The sequence below is a fragment of the Tarenaya hassleriana genome, unplaced genomic scaffold (genome assembly GCF_000463585.1).
Source record: "Tarenaya hassleriana unplaced genomic scaffold, ASM46358v1 Cleome9, whole genome shotgun sequence".
Classification (NCBI taxonomy): Eukaryota; Viridiplantae; Streptophyta; class Magnoliopsida; order Brassicales; family Cleomaceae; genus Tarenaya; species Tarenaya hassleriana.
Genome location: NW_010971389.1, coordinates 3,038,941 through 3,055,762, shown reverse-complemented (window position 1 = coordinate 3,055,762; position 16,822 = coordinate 3,038,941). Strand labels below are relative to the sequence as shown.

The following is a 16,822-nucleotide window of genomic DNA, read 5'->3' as shown; positions in this document are numbered from 1 at the left end:
CCCCGCCGATATGGCCCGCGAAATCCTCCAGGTCCGTTTTTGCTGTACAAATTTTCTGTCATAAGAATAAATAACGGACGCATACTGCATGGATCTTAGTATCAAAGAGAATCTCATATATTAGAAACAGTAAGTTTTTTTATGGTAAATGCCATAAAATTATTGAAACAAAAAAAATATTTCCAACATTGAGTTAAACGTGTCAAAATGACATCAAATCGCGAGTTGACTCGTTACGTTTCGTTTCAAATGAATTGAACCGAATTTTTTCAAAAAATAATTTTTTTATATTTCATAGAAAATTAATACTTCATTTCATTTTTATTGGTTATATATATATATATATATATATAGCTTTTTATTTACTTATATTTAAATTTTATATTAAAATATCATTTATTTGATAATTTTTTCTAATATAAATAAAAACTATTATATTTTTTTACTCGCAAATCAGTTCGTATAGATCATGAAGCAGACAAACATAATCGAACCGAAATTTTTCTTGACTTGATTGAAATGAGTCTAACGAGTTAAATCCAAAACGAGTCATCTCGTTTCGATCCGAACCGAGGCGACTCTTTTGACTCCTCTCGTTAAATGGCGACATCATTTTTTGCACCACGTCACCAATTTCAGGGGTTTAATTTTCATGGGATTTACCATTTCTCGGTTTTGATAGGTCCAAGACGTGGTATTTGCGAACCGGCCGGCTAATGTGGCAATAACCTACCTAACGTACGACCGAGCCGATATGGCCTTTGCGAACTACGGCCCACTATGGCGTCAAATGCGGAAGATTTGCGTAATGAAGCTCTTCAGCAGAAAACGAGCCGAGTCATGGGCATCGGTACGTGAAGAAATCGGTTCTATGATTCAATCCATAACCGAACAAGCCGGTTCACCGGTCAACGTAGGAGAGTTGGTATTCGCATTGACCCGGAACATAACGTACCGGGCGGCATTTGGGTCATTCGCACGTGACGGCCAAGACGAGTTCATGAAAATACTGCAAGAGTTCTCCAAGCTCTTCGGAGCCTTCGATATGGCGGAGTTCCTGCCGTGGTTGGGGTGGTTATATCCCCGCGATTTCGTGAAGAGACTGGAAAAGGCGAGAGGATCGTTGGATAGTTTCATAGATAATATCATCGATGAACATATGGAGAAGAAGAGGACGAGAGATATCAACGATGATGATGGCAACGATGATATGGTGGATGAACTCATGGCATTTTACAGCGAAGAACACGAGCAAAAGGGTGTCAAACATGACGATTCCCAGTCCCTTCTCAGACTCACAAGAGATAACATCAAAGCCCTCGTCATGGTATGTTCCATCTTTTTTGCCCATATGATATGTGGGTATAGATCCCAATTTAAAGACAGTCAATATATATATATATATATATATATATATATGTGTGTGTGTATATGTAGGATGTGATGTTTGGTGGAACTGAAACGGTGGCATCAGCAATCGAATGGGCAATGGCGGAGCTAATGAAGAGTCCAAAAGAACTGAAAAGAGTGCAACAAGAGCTCACTGACGTCATCGGCTTGAATCGACCGTTCAATGAATCTGATCTTGAAAACCTCCCCTATTTCAGGTATACCAAATCACCATATCTATCATCTTTAATATCATGCTAACGAATTTCATGACGAGAAAAAACCCAAAAAAAAAGAATAAAAAAATATTGTGTTTTATAAAAGGTGTGCGATGAAGGAGACGTTAAGAATGCATCCACCGATCCCTCTCCTCCTCCACGAGACATCAGCGGACACGGTCGTGTCCGGGTACGGGATTCCAAAGGACTCGAGGGTCATGATCAATGTGTGGGCCATAGGGCGTGACGGGTCGGTTTGGCCTGACCCGGATGAGTTCAGACCGGGTCGGTTCCTCGACAGCAACTCCCCTGACTTCAAAGGCAGCGACTTCCAGTTTCTTCCGTTCGGGTCGGGTCGCAGGTCGTGCCCGGGTATGCAACTGGGTCTTTACGCTCTCGAGCTGGCCGTCGCACACATGCTTCACTCCTTCGACTGGGAACTCCCCGACGGAGTTAGCTCCGGCGACTTGGACATGACCGACATGTTCGGTCTCACCGCTCCTAAGGCTGTCCGACTCGTCGCCGTCCCGAGTTACCGGCTCACTTGCCCGCCAAACCAGATTTAGATGTCCAGACTGGTGATATCGGATTATTCTGTTTTGTCAATAACGATTATATCGATACATGATTACGGATAATGATAAAGACAGAACCATATTAATCTGTGTTAATAGATTCTATATATATGACGTAGATGCTACATTTTCATTGAAATATTGAATTTTAAAGATTGAACTCACAAGAACAGCACCCGGAAAGTGTCCATCAGCAGATACAGCTCATCACTTCTAAAGAAACATTCTCAGTTTCTGTTTTTCGAAAATCACTTAACTCACCTTCTGTGATCAAAATCCGATCTTGTAAGAGAGCCGACTGTACAACTCCGGTGAAGATGTACTGTCCGGACTCTGGCCAATCTTTGTTATCAGTCAGAATCTCCGAAGGTAGTGGTGGTTGATGAGCCTTGCAGAAGGGCACTCGTAAGCAAAGTGCCCTCGTCCACCGCAGTTCTTACAAATCGTCACCACAGCAGTGCAGTCCCTGCTCTTATGACCCGCCTGCCTACAGTTCCTGCAAACAATATCCCGTTGGTCTCTGTAACCGCGATTGCCTCCTCTGTCTCCCATCGTGCCAGCTTTAGGGCACTGCCTAGCCACATGACCGCCCACATTACACAGGTTGCACACAGGGTCGTCTGTACAATCACAAGCCAAATGCCCTGTTTTCCTGCAGTTGTTGCAGGCCTTTTCATTTGTGCAGTCCGCTGCAATGTGCCCTTGCTTTTAGCAGTTGTTGCATAGTCTAAGGTCCCCGGTTGGAGCTGGGTCGATGTGCAGTCTTTTGCTTGATGCCCGGCCTTGCCACAGGTGTGGCAAATGCCTTTGTTAGGGCAGTTACTCGCCATGTGACCAGGTTCACGGCAGTTCCAGCACAAGGATTTTGTGGAACATTCTGATAAGATATGCCTGTTTGAGTTAAGCATAGGTTATGCACCAGCTCAATGTGAACGAAGCTTGCAAATTTCGGTAACCTAAACAAAATCTGGCCGAGGATATGGAAAAGGAGAGGAGGAGAGTCGGGAGACAAAACAGAACATTGAGAGCATGGGCCATCAGGGATCAGAGACTCCTACGCAAAGGGTGAGAATAGGAAATATGAATAAGACTACTTACCCCGGAAGGCCACAATTGTGACAGATCGACACATTATGGCACTCTCGAGCAAAATGGCCCGGCCGCTTGCAGTTGTTGCACAGATTACTTTGGCTGCAAAAGCATTTAAAACAGCCGGGATGAAGCACAGCACGTTACTCTGAAGAACTAACTAACTAACATCTGTGGTAGTGCCTGAAACAATTTCTTTCTCAGAACAGATGGGGCAAGAGGCAAAACCGAGCCAAACCACCATTAAAGACACGTCTAAAAAGTCACCAATGGAAAGTGACACTAAACAAAGGTTTTCAGAATCCACATATCTGACTGTCAAGAAACCGTTTAAACTGTTAAAAAGTAATCGCCATGGCTGATGGCTGAAGCTACCGAAATTAGAAACCTGAAACTCCGACGAGAATCTCTCCTATAACGAGCATCCCGGTAAGAAAAACGATCAGAGCAAATCTTCCGGCCCACCGGACTCCTCTTGCTCCTGCTGTCTAAACTCATTTTTCTATAGTAGTCCAACACACACTACCACGAAATAGTCTGCAACTGATACTGACCAACCACCGACAACCTAGTTTGCCGCCTCCTTCCTTTCCTGTCCATTTGCAACCACACTTCCATCAACCACGAGAGACTCAACTCAAGGAATCTACTTTCTCTCCCACATTTCCTATATCAGCAACGGCAGATCGCTATGGTAAACTTTCTAATTCTATCCTTCCATACGAATTCGAAATCTCCTTTAAAAACCAACCATTGAAGCATATTTCTGAGTCCAATACTCTGATCAACATGATACCAAGAAGATTCGTTCACCCATCAATATTCAAACACCCTGAGGAACCCTAACTGAAACTAAGCGGAAGCATAAACGAATGCGAAACCGAATTTTAAAAAAATCTAGGCACACTAAAAGGAACAAAACCGAAATGCTCCGAAATTCAAACTAGCCGTACCTCCGTCACAATCAGGATTTAGGACCAAAAAGCCTTCCTCCGACACGAAATCCAAAGAGCAAGAGGAAACCAAGTACGAGGGAGAATAATTCTGAAGGGACTGTTTTGCAAATATCTGGTCTTTATTTGGGCCCGTTGTATATAATGGGCCAAATTGGGCTCATTTCAATCCTACTAACGTCACAAAAAAGGCCACATTTAAATTCACTCTATTTATTGGGCTCATTTCAAAGCCCAGATAGTTTGATTTGTTCTAGAGTGCAACGTGTCATGAGATGGCACTATTTGCTGACATGGCAAGCCGTCAACCGTTGATGTAGACTTCACGATCTGATAAAATCTTGGACGTGAACCTCAGCCGTCGAAACGTACTCATAATGTCTTTTCGTGATTGTAAAATTCGGAGTATATACTTATATATTTATTTATTTAATTTCCTCGGTGAATTTGATAGGTTTGTCTTGATTACCAAATATTGCGCCTTTCAATGTGGACCACACTCTCAAGGAATCTCAAGAACCTGCAATTGATTACATATTATTAACTCAATAATGGTAATTTGATGAATGTTGGCTAATTTGTAACGCAAATAATAATCTTAACATTATATGGAAATATCGTTTCGAATACTGTCGAGGTTATCGTCCACGTGGCGAATCCTCATCAGCCGGTTAACGACCACCTCATACAACCCATCTTGTGACAAAGCCCTTTGTCTGTTTTCACTGTGAGTATATTCACGCATATATATGTGTACGTATCGCCCACCTGACCAAACGATATTGTGGAGGTGCCATAACAGTTTAGATTCTCAGAGAGAAAACAGGGAAGGAGAAGAAGTGGAGGAAAAATGGCGTCGACGTCGGCGACTCTTCTCAAGGCCTCGCCGGTTTTGGAGAAGTCGGAGTGGGTGAAGGGTCAGAGCCTCCTCCGGCAAACTTCTTTCGTCGCCGCCGTCCGCAGACACGTGGCGCCTTCCCGGCTCACCGTCCGCGCCTCCTCCGCCTACGCCGACGAGCTCGTCAAGACCGCCGTAAGATTTGGGAAGAAGAGTTTGGTATAAACATTTCATTTTCAGATTGATATATTGGACATAAAAATTTGATGACAGAAAACGATAGCGTCGCCGGGACGAGGGATATTGGCGATGGACGAGTCGAATGCGACTTGCGGGAAGAGGTTGGCGTCGATAGGGCTGGAGAACACGGAAGCGAACCGTCAGGCTTACAGGACGCTGCTGATAACGGCGCCTGGACTCGGTCAGTACATCTCCGGAGCCATTCTCTTCGAGGAGACTCTCTACCAATCCACCACCGACGGCCGGAAGATGGTCGATGTCCTCTCCGAGCAGAACATCGTTCCTGGCATCAAAGTCGACAAGGTACTACGTACTACTACAACTGCTTTCCTTTCTCAGTCATCTCTTGTCTCTAAACTGAATCATAAAACCCATTTTGTAATATATTATGTTATCTAAAATGCAGGGATTGGTGCCACTTGCTGGCTCTAACAACGAGTCGTGGTGCCAAGGGCTCGATGGTCTCGCCTCTCGCTCGGCCGCCTACTACCAGCAGGGTGCTCGTTTCGCCAAATGGTAACGTTTTCCGCATCACGCGTTTTGCTTCAGGTACCCATTTGATTGCCATTATGTGAATTCTGGTTTCTGTTTCTGATCGATATAGGCGTACCGTCGTGAGCATTCCCAACGGTCCATCTGCTCTCGCTGTGAAAGAAGCTGCTTGGGGTCTCGCCCGTTACGCAGCAATCTCTCAGGTAAGGAGGTTGCTCTTCCGGCAAGAAATTTGCTCCGGTAGCTTCTTACATGTATTTTGATTCTCTCAGACAAATCCTTGCACTAAGCGTTTGAGTTCCAACAGGACAACGGGTTGGTGCCGATTGTGGAGCCGGAGATTCTCCTGGACGGAGAGCACAGCATCGACCGTACTTACGAAGTGGCAGAGAAGGTGTGGGCAGAGGTTTTCTTCTACCTCGCCCAGAACAACGTCATGTTCGAAGGTATCGTTTAACGTTCCATTCCAAGTACTTTCTTGTTCGATACAAGAGTTAAGCGATGGAAAATATTCACAACTTCTGGTTGGCATATTGTTTTTTTTTGGGAACAGGTATCCTCCTAAAGCCGAGCATGGTGACTCCAGGTGCAGAGTCGAAGGACAGAGCCACCCCTGAACAGGTCGCTTCTTACACCCTCAAGCTCCTCCGCAACAGAATCCCTCCCGCTGTCCCCGGAATCATGGCAAGTGAACCATATATACACGTGTGTGTATATATATATATATTGTGTTTGTCTATGGAAATGTATAATGATCCTTTTGCGTGGTGTGTTTGGATATTCGGGGTACTGCAGTTCTTGTCGGGTGGTCAGTCGGAGGTGGAGGCCACTCTGAACCTGAACGCGATGAACCAGGGGTCGAACCCGTGGCACGTGTCCTTCTCATACGCACGTGCCCTTCAGAACACCTGTCTGAAGACGTGGGGTGGCAGACCCGAGAACGTAAAGGCCGCTCAGGACACGCTTCTGGTCCGAGCTCAGGCCAACTCCCTCGCCCAGCTCGGCAAGTACACCGGTGAGGGTGAATCCGAGGAGGCCAAGAAGGGCATGTTCGTCAAGGGCTACACTTATTAGCAAATATGAAAAAGAAAAAAGATTGCCAGATGCTGCAGATGATGAATGACGTATAATGAATAAGTTTTCTATGGATTTGGACTCTTAATTTTTTTTTTCATATTAAAATCCATAGATACAACCTAATACGATCACTTTACACGCTCATGGAGACATGAACTGAAACACAAGATCAAAGACTTACTCCTCTGTCCGAAAAGCTCAAAGTAGACAAAGGTTCGAGATCGATATTCACAAAATGATCGAACCATCTCCACAAATCCATTCGTTGAACCAATCGGAAAAGAATAAAGATTCCAATAAAAAAAAATTATCTGTTCAGATCTTACATTGGAAAAAAAATCATTAAAGCTAATACCAACTCAAACCAAGAACATGGAAGAAGAACAGAGCCCTTCCCTCATGAAGAAAGATACCCTAAAGATTAAGATCCAACAAGTCTGTGTAACGCAAACATATGGCTTTTAACGATCCCTCAAAGTGTAAGAACACCTGCAACAAGTTCAAAATGTTGAGTCGAAACATTAACGAGCCTGTACGATCGTACTATCAGTAGGGAAGAGAAGGTGAACCTGTTCATTTTTCAGGCCCTCCTCTAAAGGGTCCGACATGAACGGCATTTGCGTTTTCGAGATTATTATTTACATCGATGCCTTGCTCCTTAAGAAACAAACAGTTGAAACCCGTTTAGGACGAGCCAAATGGAAGACATGCTATAAAGACTAACTCAGCAAAGAATGCATATAGGTACCTGGTTATATGATGCCGGCTCGTGTATTCTCTGGGGCTTGGCGTTCAGATCGATCAGTTTGTTCTCTACTTTTCTTCCAGGCTGGGCATCTGCGGTTGGTTCTTGTCGGCAAGCAGGAGACTTGTTTTGGTTTGGCGAGTTCTCCCTTGCCCGATTCTGCTCCTTGTGCTGCAATCCCGGTTCAGTTACACGGCCGGACTTGTCCCCTGGAAACTGCAAGAATATGCAAGGAGGAAGAAACTTAAAAAAAACAGGAGAAGAGATACAAAATAGGTTCAAGACTCAGCTTTGTGACAACAAGATTCAAATCAAACCTCGACTCTCTGTCTCAGCAATAGAACTCGCCCATGAGTTCTCTTACCACCGACATGTACAACCATGTCGCATTGCAGGCAAAGAGAACTACCGTCTATCTCGCAGTAAAAGAATGCTACTCGGGTTTTTTAAGATCCGGAAAAAGAAAAAAGAAAATATGGGTTTCAAAAATAAAACTTTGGCAGTATAGCGGAAACTGATGAAAGGGGAAGTGAACCTGTACCAGGTGCATTTTCGCAGATGTCACAGCTTGGAGCATGGCTGGGATCAGCCAAACCAACTCTTACATGTCGGCTTGCCAATTTATTGCACAAATGAACCTGAAAACACAAGAAAAAATGACCCTTTTCGTAACCTTATCCAACAAAAACTCGTGGCAAGAAATCTGGGACGATACTCGGGATCCATGAAAGATACAATATCAAAATCCATGGATGTATGTTATCCAGATACAGACTATATGCAAACTCTGAGAACACAAAGAAATCACTGCAACGGACATAAGACAAGGGGATTTCGTGTCTTTTCGTCTGATTTGTACTTGCATTAAAAACATTACACGGAGTAGTGGATGAGAAGCAATACAGAAACTCAATGTGGCGAGTTTGAATGTGGTGCAACTACGAGCAATCTGCTTCATTCCAGCTCCATAGATGTTAAAGTTAAGTGACGAGACAAATTCAACTTATATCTATTTTCGACTTACACATAGATCCAAATCTCAAGTCTTTTCAACAGCAAGAGCCTTAGCTCAAAGTTCATCACTTTTTCACCCACCCAATCATGAAAGTATATAACCCAGGCGAAGTAGAACATTGAAACACGAGGAACGAGGCATCTCGAGATCGAAACTCAAGTCCGATCCAATTGAGAACAGTGTTAAACTAATCCCAGATGCAAAAATAAGATCTTTTCTTTTTGTCCGAACCATCAACGCAGATTCCATCTCTAACTAGAAAGACACGAACTTGCATGTATATTGGGACATAGGCATACATAGAACGGTGAAGGGTGTTTATTAATGAAGATGGCACCTTTTCATCGCAGGAGCGGCAAAGGGCGGCCTCGTCGGCGGCGCAGAAGAGGATGGCGCCGGCGCTCTCGCACGCATCGCACAGGATTCGCATCTTTTATACTCTATTTTATTTTTTGTTTACTTTTTCTTCAACCTTGCGCTTCTAGTTATCTCTCGCTTCTTCCTCTACCGAGAAATTTTCTCACCTTCCAAGCAGCATCGTTCTCCGTCCGAGAGCAGAACCCAGAACTCGATTGTTGGAGACAGAAACAGAAGCAGAAAGAATCTGTTAACTAATGGCGAGAGAGAATTAGGGTTTGGAATACACGGGAGATTAAGGAAGATGACGGGAAGAAGAAAAGTTTTTTATTTTATTGTTATTGAGAAAGTTCTTCCTTCGTTTAATGGCGACGGAGGTGAAGGAGAAAAAGGAAAAGGAGGAGCCGAAGAAGAGAGACCGGTGCAGAAAAAAAGGTGGAACCGAGAGATTCTTACACGCGCTGCGAGTAAAGAAGTTCATTCACTCGCCCTGTCTCCCGTAAACACAATTTCATGTGCAGAGGTAGAAAAATACATAAATAAACGACCAATATTGTTATTATTTTATAATGAGTAAATATTTTCGCAATAAAATAACATAAATAGGATGTAATCGATCATCATCGTTGTTTGTTTAGGCGTGGCTGGTAAAGCAAGTTGTTGGGTCTCTCTCTCTCTCTCTCCAAGGTTGGGAAAATGGTAGTGAGGAATTTGGTGGCACTTGACTTGAATTGTGATAATCAATGTTTTTGCTGACACTTATGTTCATGATTGATAGCTTAGACATGTTTCTGTTTTTTTTTTATTCTGATTTCTATGTGCTTTGGTTATAACAAAAAATGGTGCACCAGAAACTAAGATATATAACATTAAAATAATAAAATGAAATGAAAAAACGAGGGCCACAAGAGAAATAAAATTTTTTTTAAAAAAAGGTGCACAGCGAACTGAAACTGGTGGTCGAGGAAGCAACAGCTTTACAAGCTCTTTTGTTTCTTAGTGGCCCTCGTTTAAAGCGGTCATTTTCATTCACCCCCTAACATATATTTCGATATTATAAATTTAAAATTCAAAATTATTTTCTCATAATTCGCCATAGATTTCACCAAAATATCTCCCTCGCTAATGGGCCACATGTGGGCTGGAAGGGTTTGCTATTTGCTTTCTTTTCTTGCTGGGTCTTATAACTCTCAAACTAAGCCCATTTGCTTTTGGGGAGAATGCTCTTCAACGGATAAAAAAAAAAGCTACTTTCCACGTGGCGTGAGACTAACTGACAATATCAAATATTAAACATCTAAAAATAAATAAAGGGGGCAGCCAATGCCTTTGATTCACGTGGCCTTTTTCGGATTCCCGACAACGTTTCAGGGTCAAAAACGTCATTTCAATCGTATCTCTCCACTCTCTCTCTCTCTCTCGAGTTGAAGAAGACGACGACTCAGCGAGGCGCTTCCCTACGAGATTTGCGGGACCAAATCAATGCCCATTGGTCCCTCTTGGAGAGAGAGAGAGAGAGAGAGAGAGAATATGCAGCAGTGGTAGAAGAACAAGACGAAGAAGAAGACGTCAAAGAAGAAAGGGGCTGTGATTTTCTCCCTATCTCGCTTTCTTCCTCTATCTCTTTCTGGCTGAATTTCTCGACCGGGAGAGATCGTGGGTTCCCCGAGAAATCGACTATTTTCACTGTTCATCACTCCCTGAGATTCCGGGTTCGTCTCGTATGTTTCTTTCTCTCTAACTTTGCTCTCCTTTAGTCGTAGTTTCTTCACCATCGTTTTTCTCCGCGTGGAATCATATTTTTCGTCCTTGCATTTGGTTTCTGTAGAAGGCAATTTTGCTTGTCATCGTTAGATAACACCTAATAGTTTCCATATATCTTAGATCGGGATTTCTATTTTCGGAACCTTTGTTGGGAACGAAAAAGTTTCTACATTTTCATCTGGGTGTCATCGTTTGTTGGTAAAATCAACAGAGAAGAATATTTCTATGCTTATCGAACAAACAAAGTAGGCGATCGCTGCATTGTCAGTACCGCACTCTGAGATTGTGGGATTTATCAGAGGTGAAGGCCTGTGGTGGATGATGCAGATCAGAGCTGCTGAGACTGAGTGAGGGGCTCAAGGCAAATATTTTTATAGGCATGTGTATACTTGCATCAATACACAGCATATACATTGATATCGACCCTTATACATACAGAAAAGTTTACCATTCTGTATCAAAACCTTGAATGATTTGTTGCACATCTTTTTTATAATCCGGAAGTTAGGCCCGGTTACATCTCCCAGAGGAGAGGAGAAGCATAGGTGAATTCCCTCCCCAAATGGAGATTCGAATCTGGGTTGGGAAAGCGTTTTATTCCATTGAGCCATCTGGGCGATTTATTGCACATCTTGAAAGAGAATATATCGTTTATTTTCTTGCACTGAGTACTGATGCGTTCTATTTCGGTGGTTTGAGGAAGTTTTAGTGCTTTTGTTCACTGACTTCGTCCTCTAGACTTGCTGGAATGTTTCCAGTATTTTGAATGTGACAATTTATAAATTTCTTAGCACACAGAGATTGATAGAGAAGGGTGGTTTGTGGGGCCTTATGTAACATTCTTTTCCATTAAAGAAAGTTTGGTTAGTATACGTGACTTCGCCTCCAAGCATAGTGGGTGGCCACTACTGAGCGTCTTAATCTTTTTTTATTCTTCGGTTGACGTCAACCCCCTTTTAAGTAAACTGTGTTATAACAACCTTATGTATAAAATGTCTTGTCTTTGGATTTTCTTCGTTCTCTTGTCTTCTGCATCTTGTTTATCGATCCATTCCAGTGTTCTGTTCTAACAGAAAACGAGGCTTTTTCTTGACCTTTATCAGGTTTGGGTTATGTCCTTTGTTATGGCTGTGTTAGTTGGAAAAGATAAATCAGTTGGTTTCTCTGCAGGGGCTTTTCTGTTTCTGAGGGCGTTAACGAGACCTTACCACAAATCTGGCAGTGTGAAAAGACGGCCCTTTTGACATTTGAACTGTTTTCTGCTCAGGTTAACTGCTTATATTGGATCATGGATGCCTTTTGGTCAAACTAGTGTGAGTAATGGGTGCAATTGCTGGAGAAGAGCTGAAGAAGATGGAGAAGACACAGGCTCCACCGGGCCAGGAAGAGAAGATTCTTGTTCTAGTGAGATTGAGGCCTTTGAACGAGAAAGAGATCGCTGCTAATGAAGTTGCAGATTGGGAATGTATCAATGACACCACCATATTATACAGAAACACATTGCGTGAGGGTTCAACCTTTCCTTCTGCATACACATTCGGTAAGAAGATCCTTTCCTTTTAGCTTAAAACCCTTTATACGTACTTTTGTTTCCTTGAACTTCAGACTAGCACTTAATTCTCTGATCAGGAAAATTCACCTTTCGTCCTGTAGCCGACCACTGTTTTAATTTTCTGTTAATACTTTGGTGATTATTTCAAGGCTAGTAAACATCTGCTATGTACTTAAGTCAACATGGCCTTGTCCAGTTGAACTTCAGACAAGCATCTGACCAGGAAAAAACTTAACTTCATCAAAGAATTAACTTCATGTCCTGTTTCCTGTTGTTTTGGTGACAGATAGAGTGTACCGTGGTGACTGCATGACAAGGCAAGTTTATGAGGAAGGAACCAAGGAAATTGCTCTGTCTGTTGTTGAAGGGATCAATTGTAAGCTTCCATACATATTTTCTCTTGTTCTGCTTATTCAAACTTCAAAAAAACAAAAAAAAATGCTAACCTTTTTGACAACTGTTTTGTTTCCAGCTAGTATTTTTGCATATGGTCAGACGAGTAGTGGAAAGACATACACCATGAATGGTATAACTGAGTTTGCTGTGGGTGACATATTTGACTACATTCATAAGGTACTGTCAAACATTTCTTCAGAAAACTTGTTTTTGTTGTCCTTTCCTTTTATTTTTCTATTTATCTAGTCCACCAATGGATCTGAATGCTGCAGCATGAAAAAAGAGCATTTGCTGTGAAGTTTTCGGCTATTGAGATCTACAACGAGGTCATAAGAGATTTGCTGAGCTCAGATAATACCCCGCTGAGGCTGAGAGATGATCCTGAGGTGAATGAACTTTGATTTACCTTATAGATATTAAAAAAGGTTGTATTCATAACCTTTTCTGACTCTCTTTCTTCTTGTTCTCGATTTTCTATCAGAAAGGGACCATTGTTGAGAAAACCACGGAGGAAGTTCTGAGAGACTGGAACCATTTAAAGGACCTTCTCTCTATCTGTGAAGGTAAAAACCCAAACCTATGTCACTTTATGTCCATTTTCCACGAAACAATCTATAATATATGTTGTCAGGATCCAATGCCACTTAGAGGGATTGATATTCAACCTGGTACTTGTTTGTGCTTGAGTAATCTTTGAGAATTTGAGTGCCCGAGAGATCTGAATATTGCCTTTGCAATCTCTTTTTCTTCTTCTATACATCGAATCATGTTCTTTTTGTCAATGGTCTGCATTCTCTTGAATCTCGTATTTAGTTTTTTCTCTGATTAATTTACATAAGGTGATATTTGAGAAACTATATCTTTTACTCTATTTTTCTCATTTATTCTTTGATATGTTGCAGCGCAGAGAAAGATTGGTGAAACCTCACTGAATGAGAGAAGTTCAAGATCTCATCAGATAATCAGACTGGTAGATAAAACCCGTCTCCATCTTCAGGTTTAAGATACAAGAATTCTCACTGGCCATGTTTGATGCTCTTAACTTTGATTGTCGACTTTCACAGACAGTCGAAAGCTCTGCTCGTGAGTTCTTGGGCAAAGAAAATTCAACAACCCTTGCAGCCAGTGTAGTATGTACTCTCTTGTCTACAAACCCGACAACTTCAGTTTCTTTCTCTGTTTTCAGTCATTGTGTTGATGTTGCTGCTTTTTTACAAACAGAATTTTATCGATTTAGCTGGGAGTGAGCGAGCATCACAGGCTATGTCAGCTGGTGAAAGACTCAAAGAAGGTTGCCATATCAATAGGAGTTTGCTGACTCTAGGGACTGTTATCCGTAAATTAAGGTTGGGCAAAATTTATACCCTTTTAACATTTCCAACCATGCTTTTTTCTTGTAAGTTGTAACACATATTTTTGCTGAATCTTTTGGAAAATGTTAACCCGAATGTGCTTAAAATCTGTGATAATATGATGATGTTGATGATTCAGCAAGGGAAGACACGGGCACATCAACTACAGAGACTCCAAGCTCACACGCATTCTGCAGCCGTGCTTGGGAGGCAATGCCAGAACGGCCATCGTGTGCACTCTGAGCCCAGCAAGAAGCCATGTGGAGCAAACAAGAAACACGCTTCTGTTTGCGTGCTGTGCCAAGGAAGTTACAACAAAGGCTCAGATCAATGTCGTCATGTCCGACAAAGCTCTGGTGAAACACCTTCAGCGCGAGCTAGCCAGACTCGAGGGCGAGCTAAGAAACCCCGCCCCAGCTGCCATGATCTGTGATTGTGCAGTGGCGTCGAGGAGGAAAGATCTTCAGATACAGAAGGTTTCTATCTCAGATGTTGTTTCCCACAATGGGTTTGGCTTAAGTTTGGGATATTGGGGATAGTTGGGTGATTTGTTTGTGTTTTATGTTTGTGCAGATGGAGAAGCAGATTGGAGAATTGACCAAACAGCGGGATCTTGCTCAATCTCGGCTTGAAGATTTCATGAGAATGGTCGAAAATGAGGAATCATTAAGGGTATTATTGCCAGTAACAGTTCCTTTTCAAACTGTCACCGCCCTTGCTAACTCAACTGCTAAATAGAACAGTTATTCTAGTTGGGGGACCTGTAATAACTGATTTATCGAACATTTATATTGCTTTTTGGTTCAACCGTTTGCATTCTTTTTTACAGGCCGGAACTCCACGTCTCTATAGTCATGTGGACAACAAATGGGAGGACAGTTCAGTGTCAGAAGTATCAGGCGTGGTTGATCCAGACAGGACCAGTTTCATATCAGATGGTACCACGCCTTTGTCAACAGCAAGAGCTCATGTTCGGTCTCATTCGGGCGATGATCTGGATGATGAGGTGTCACCGATGTCTGTGAGGGATCCATCAGAAGAATACTGCAAAGAAGTTCAGTGCATCGAGATTGAAGAGCCAGTCACAGAAAGGAACACCGAGGATGAAAATGCAAACCTGGGAGTGGGTCTTGATGAAAATGGGTTTAGTTCTGTAAGCTCGAGACAGAGAGGTAGCTGGAGTGGCAGAGAGAATCACGTCACTGGAATGAGGACTCCACCTGATGGAACAGAGATGGACTATCTGGGAAGGCCAGAGGGTCACTCAGCATATCAAGCTTTTGGGTTCGGTTCTGGTGAGAGATTGTTGAGGAATGACTCAATGTCTTCTCGAGGCAGTGATTCCACTGATGTTCACAGCATCAGAACACCGGTGGGAGAAGAGGGTGGTGGCATTACCAGTGTCCGCACTTTCGTTGAAGGGTTGAAGGAGATGGCTAAGCTTCAAGGCGAGGTAAATGACAACACATTATCTCATTCATTGATTCAGTATCTTTATCTACTGGCATGATGAAACTTGGGTGGGATTCAGGTGGGAGATCTGCAGAACTCGGGGAAAATGGGGAAGGACATTGTGATGTTAGGAACTCAGACAAACTGGTCAGAGGAATTTGAGAGACAGAGAAAAGAGATTATCGAGCTCTGGCAGAGCTGTCATGTCTCACTGGTGCACAGAACTTACTTCTTTTTGCTCTTCAAGGGCGATCAGGCAGATTCGATCTACATTGGAGTCGAGCTGAGAAGACTTTCGTACTTGAAAGAGAGCTTTTCTCAAGGAAACCGAGCCATTGAAGGAGGAGGTCGGACTCTCACTTTGGCCTCAAGGTCAGTCACTGTATACATATATATAACTCTCTCACTCACATATATAACTCTCCTATACCGTTTTTTTGTGTAAAAGTATGAAGGAGCTGAAGCGGGAGAGAAGGATGATGAAGAAGCTGATGGGGAAGAGGTTCTCAGAGGAAGAGAGGAAACGTCTGTACGACACGTTTGGAATAGCGTTGAACTCTAAAGGCAGGAGGATGCAGCTGGCGAACCGGCTTTGGAGCAACACTAAGGACATGAACCATGTGAAGGAGAGCGCTTCGGTCATAGCCAAGCTCGTGAGGTTCTTGGAAAATGGCAGTGGCATCAAGGAAATGTTCGGTCTGAGCTTCACTCCCCCACCAACTCGGAGAAGAAGCATGGCCAGCCTTTTCTAACCAAGACCCCGAAGATCTATTATCATCATCTCTCAATATAATAACAATAATAGGTAGATAGATGTACTGTTATATCGGTTTTGGAATATTCGTGTATCAGAATGTATAAATCCTTAGGGCTGGTAGTGTTGGGTTCTTTGGAGATTTTCTTTTGTCCCACGGCTTTCAGTTTGATACGATGGGTGGTTGGTTCTTCTGATGAGTTCTGGGGAGAAGACAAGACATTGTTCAGGAATCTTCAGATGATGTGTCTCAAGTGTTGTTAAAGCTTGAACTGATAGATTCATTCAGAAGATCTTGTGATTCTTTTGCGTGTTGTGTTCGAGGGATAAAACACTATTAATTAATTTTAAAAAAAGAGAAAAAGAAAATAGGAAAAATCCAAATCCATGGGTTAATTTCATTTGTATTTGGGCCTTAATGGGCCGATTAATAGCAAATCATCTTCTCTTAAAAACAGAAGCCCATTTTGATGTTTAACAATGGCGAGAAGAAAAGCCCATTTACAGCCCATTTAAGAAAGACGACGCCATGGTCTGTGGCTCCGGATCCAACACGACGCTGGT

At 42.7% G+C, this 16,822-nt stretch overlaps 5 protein-coding genes across 5 annotated transcripts in view; 3 read left to right on the top strand and 2 right to left on the bottom strand.

The window, feature by feature from the left end:
• The window catches only part of LOC104804535 (cytochrome P450 84A1-like), a 2,559-nt gene extending 360 nt beyond the window's left edge, over positions 1 to 2,199 (top strand). Inside the window, exons 2-5 of the mRNA XM_010528848.1 lie at positions 3 to 31; positions 683 to 1,327; positions 1,438 to 1,607; positions 1,714 to 2,199. Of these exons, the coding sequence (XP_010527150.1) occupies positions 3 to 31; positions 683 to 1,327; positions 1,438 to 1,607; positions 1,714 to 2,173 (1,304 nt within the window). The 3' untranslated portion in view covers positions 2,174 to 2,199. The remainder of the gene's footprint in view (positions 1 to 2; positions 32 to 682; positions 1,328 to 1,437; positions 1,608 to 1,713) is intronic.
• A 65-nt stretch (positions 2,200 to 2,264) lies between these two features.
• Positions 2,265 to 4,304, bottom strand: LOC104804116 (zinc finger protein GIS2-like). Its single transcript, XM_019201327.1, has 4 exons — positions 4,225 to 4,304; positions 3,660 to 3,863; positions 3,281 to 3,373; positions 2,265 to 3,073 (listed from the first exon to the last, which is right to left on the bottom strand). Exons 2-4 carry the CDS (start codon positions 3,767 to 3,769, stop codon positions 2,629 to 2,631), a joined length of 648 nt encoding a protein of 215 aa, XP_019056872.1. The 5' UTR covers positions 3,770 to 3,863; positions 4,225 to 4,304; the 3' UTR covers positions 2,265 to 2,628.
• Positions 4,305 to 4,997: 693 nt separating this feature from the next.
• Positions 4,998 to 6,966, top strand: LOC104804115 (fructose-bisphosphate aldolase 1, chloroplastic). The gene is made up of 7 exons (XM_010528283.1): positions 4,998 to 5,257; positions 5,336 to 5,605; positions 5,709 to 5,818; positions 5,907 to 5,997; positions 6,102 to 6,240; positions 6,348 to 6,478; positions 6,590 to 6,966. The coding sequence occupies exons 1-7, from the start codon at positions 5,075 to 5,077 to the stop codon at positions 6,866 to 6,868; spliced, it is 1,203 nt and encodes a 400-aa protein (XP_010526585.1). The 5' UTR covers positions 4,998 to 5,074; the 3' UTR covers positions 6,869 to 6,966.
• Positions 6,967 to 7,120: 154 nt separating this feature from the next.
• On the bottom strand, positions 7,121 to 9,587 carry LOC104804114 (B-box zinc finger protein 18-like). Its single transcript, XM_010528281.2, has 6 exons — positions 8,969 to 9,587; positions 8,158 to 8,254; positions 7,934 to 8,049; positions 7,620 to 7,832; positions 7,441 to 7,528; positions 7,121 to 7,360 (listed from the first exon to the last, which is right to left on the bottom strand). Exons 1-5 carry the CDS (start codon positions 9,059 to 9,061, stop codon positions 7,445 to 7,447), a joined length of 603 nt encoding a protein of 200 aa, XP_010526583.1. The 5' UTR covers positions 9,062 to 9,587; the 3' UTR covers positions 7,121 to 7,360; positions 7,441 to 7,444.
• Positions 9,588 to 10,510: 923 nt separating this feature from the next.
• LOC104804112 (kinesin-like protein KIN-7E) lies at positions 10,511 to 16,561 on the top strand. Its single transcript, XM_010528276.2, has 14 exons — positions 10,511 to 10,709; positions 12,020 to 12,292; positions 12,591 to 12,680; positions 12,777 to 12,877; positions 12,973 to 13,086; positions 13,182 to 13,263; positions 13,603 to 13,670; positions 13,765 to 13,830; positions 13,922 to 14,046; positions 14,192 to 14,528; positions 14,626 to 14,724; positions 14,882 to 15,505; positions 15,584 to 15,876; positions 15,953 to 16,561. The coding sequence occupies exons 2-14, from the start codon at positions 12,073 to 12,075 to the stop codon at positions 16,254 to 16,256; spliced, it is 2,523 nt and encodes an 840-aa protein (XP_010526578.1). The 5' UTR covers positions 10,511 to 10,709; positions 12,020 to 12,072; the 3' UTR covers positions 16,257 to 16,561.
• Positions 16,562 to 16,822: the final 261 nt, after the last annotated feature.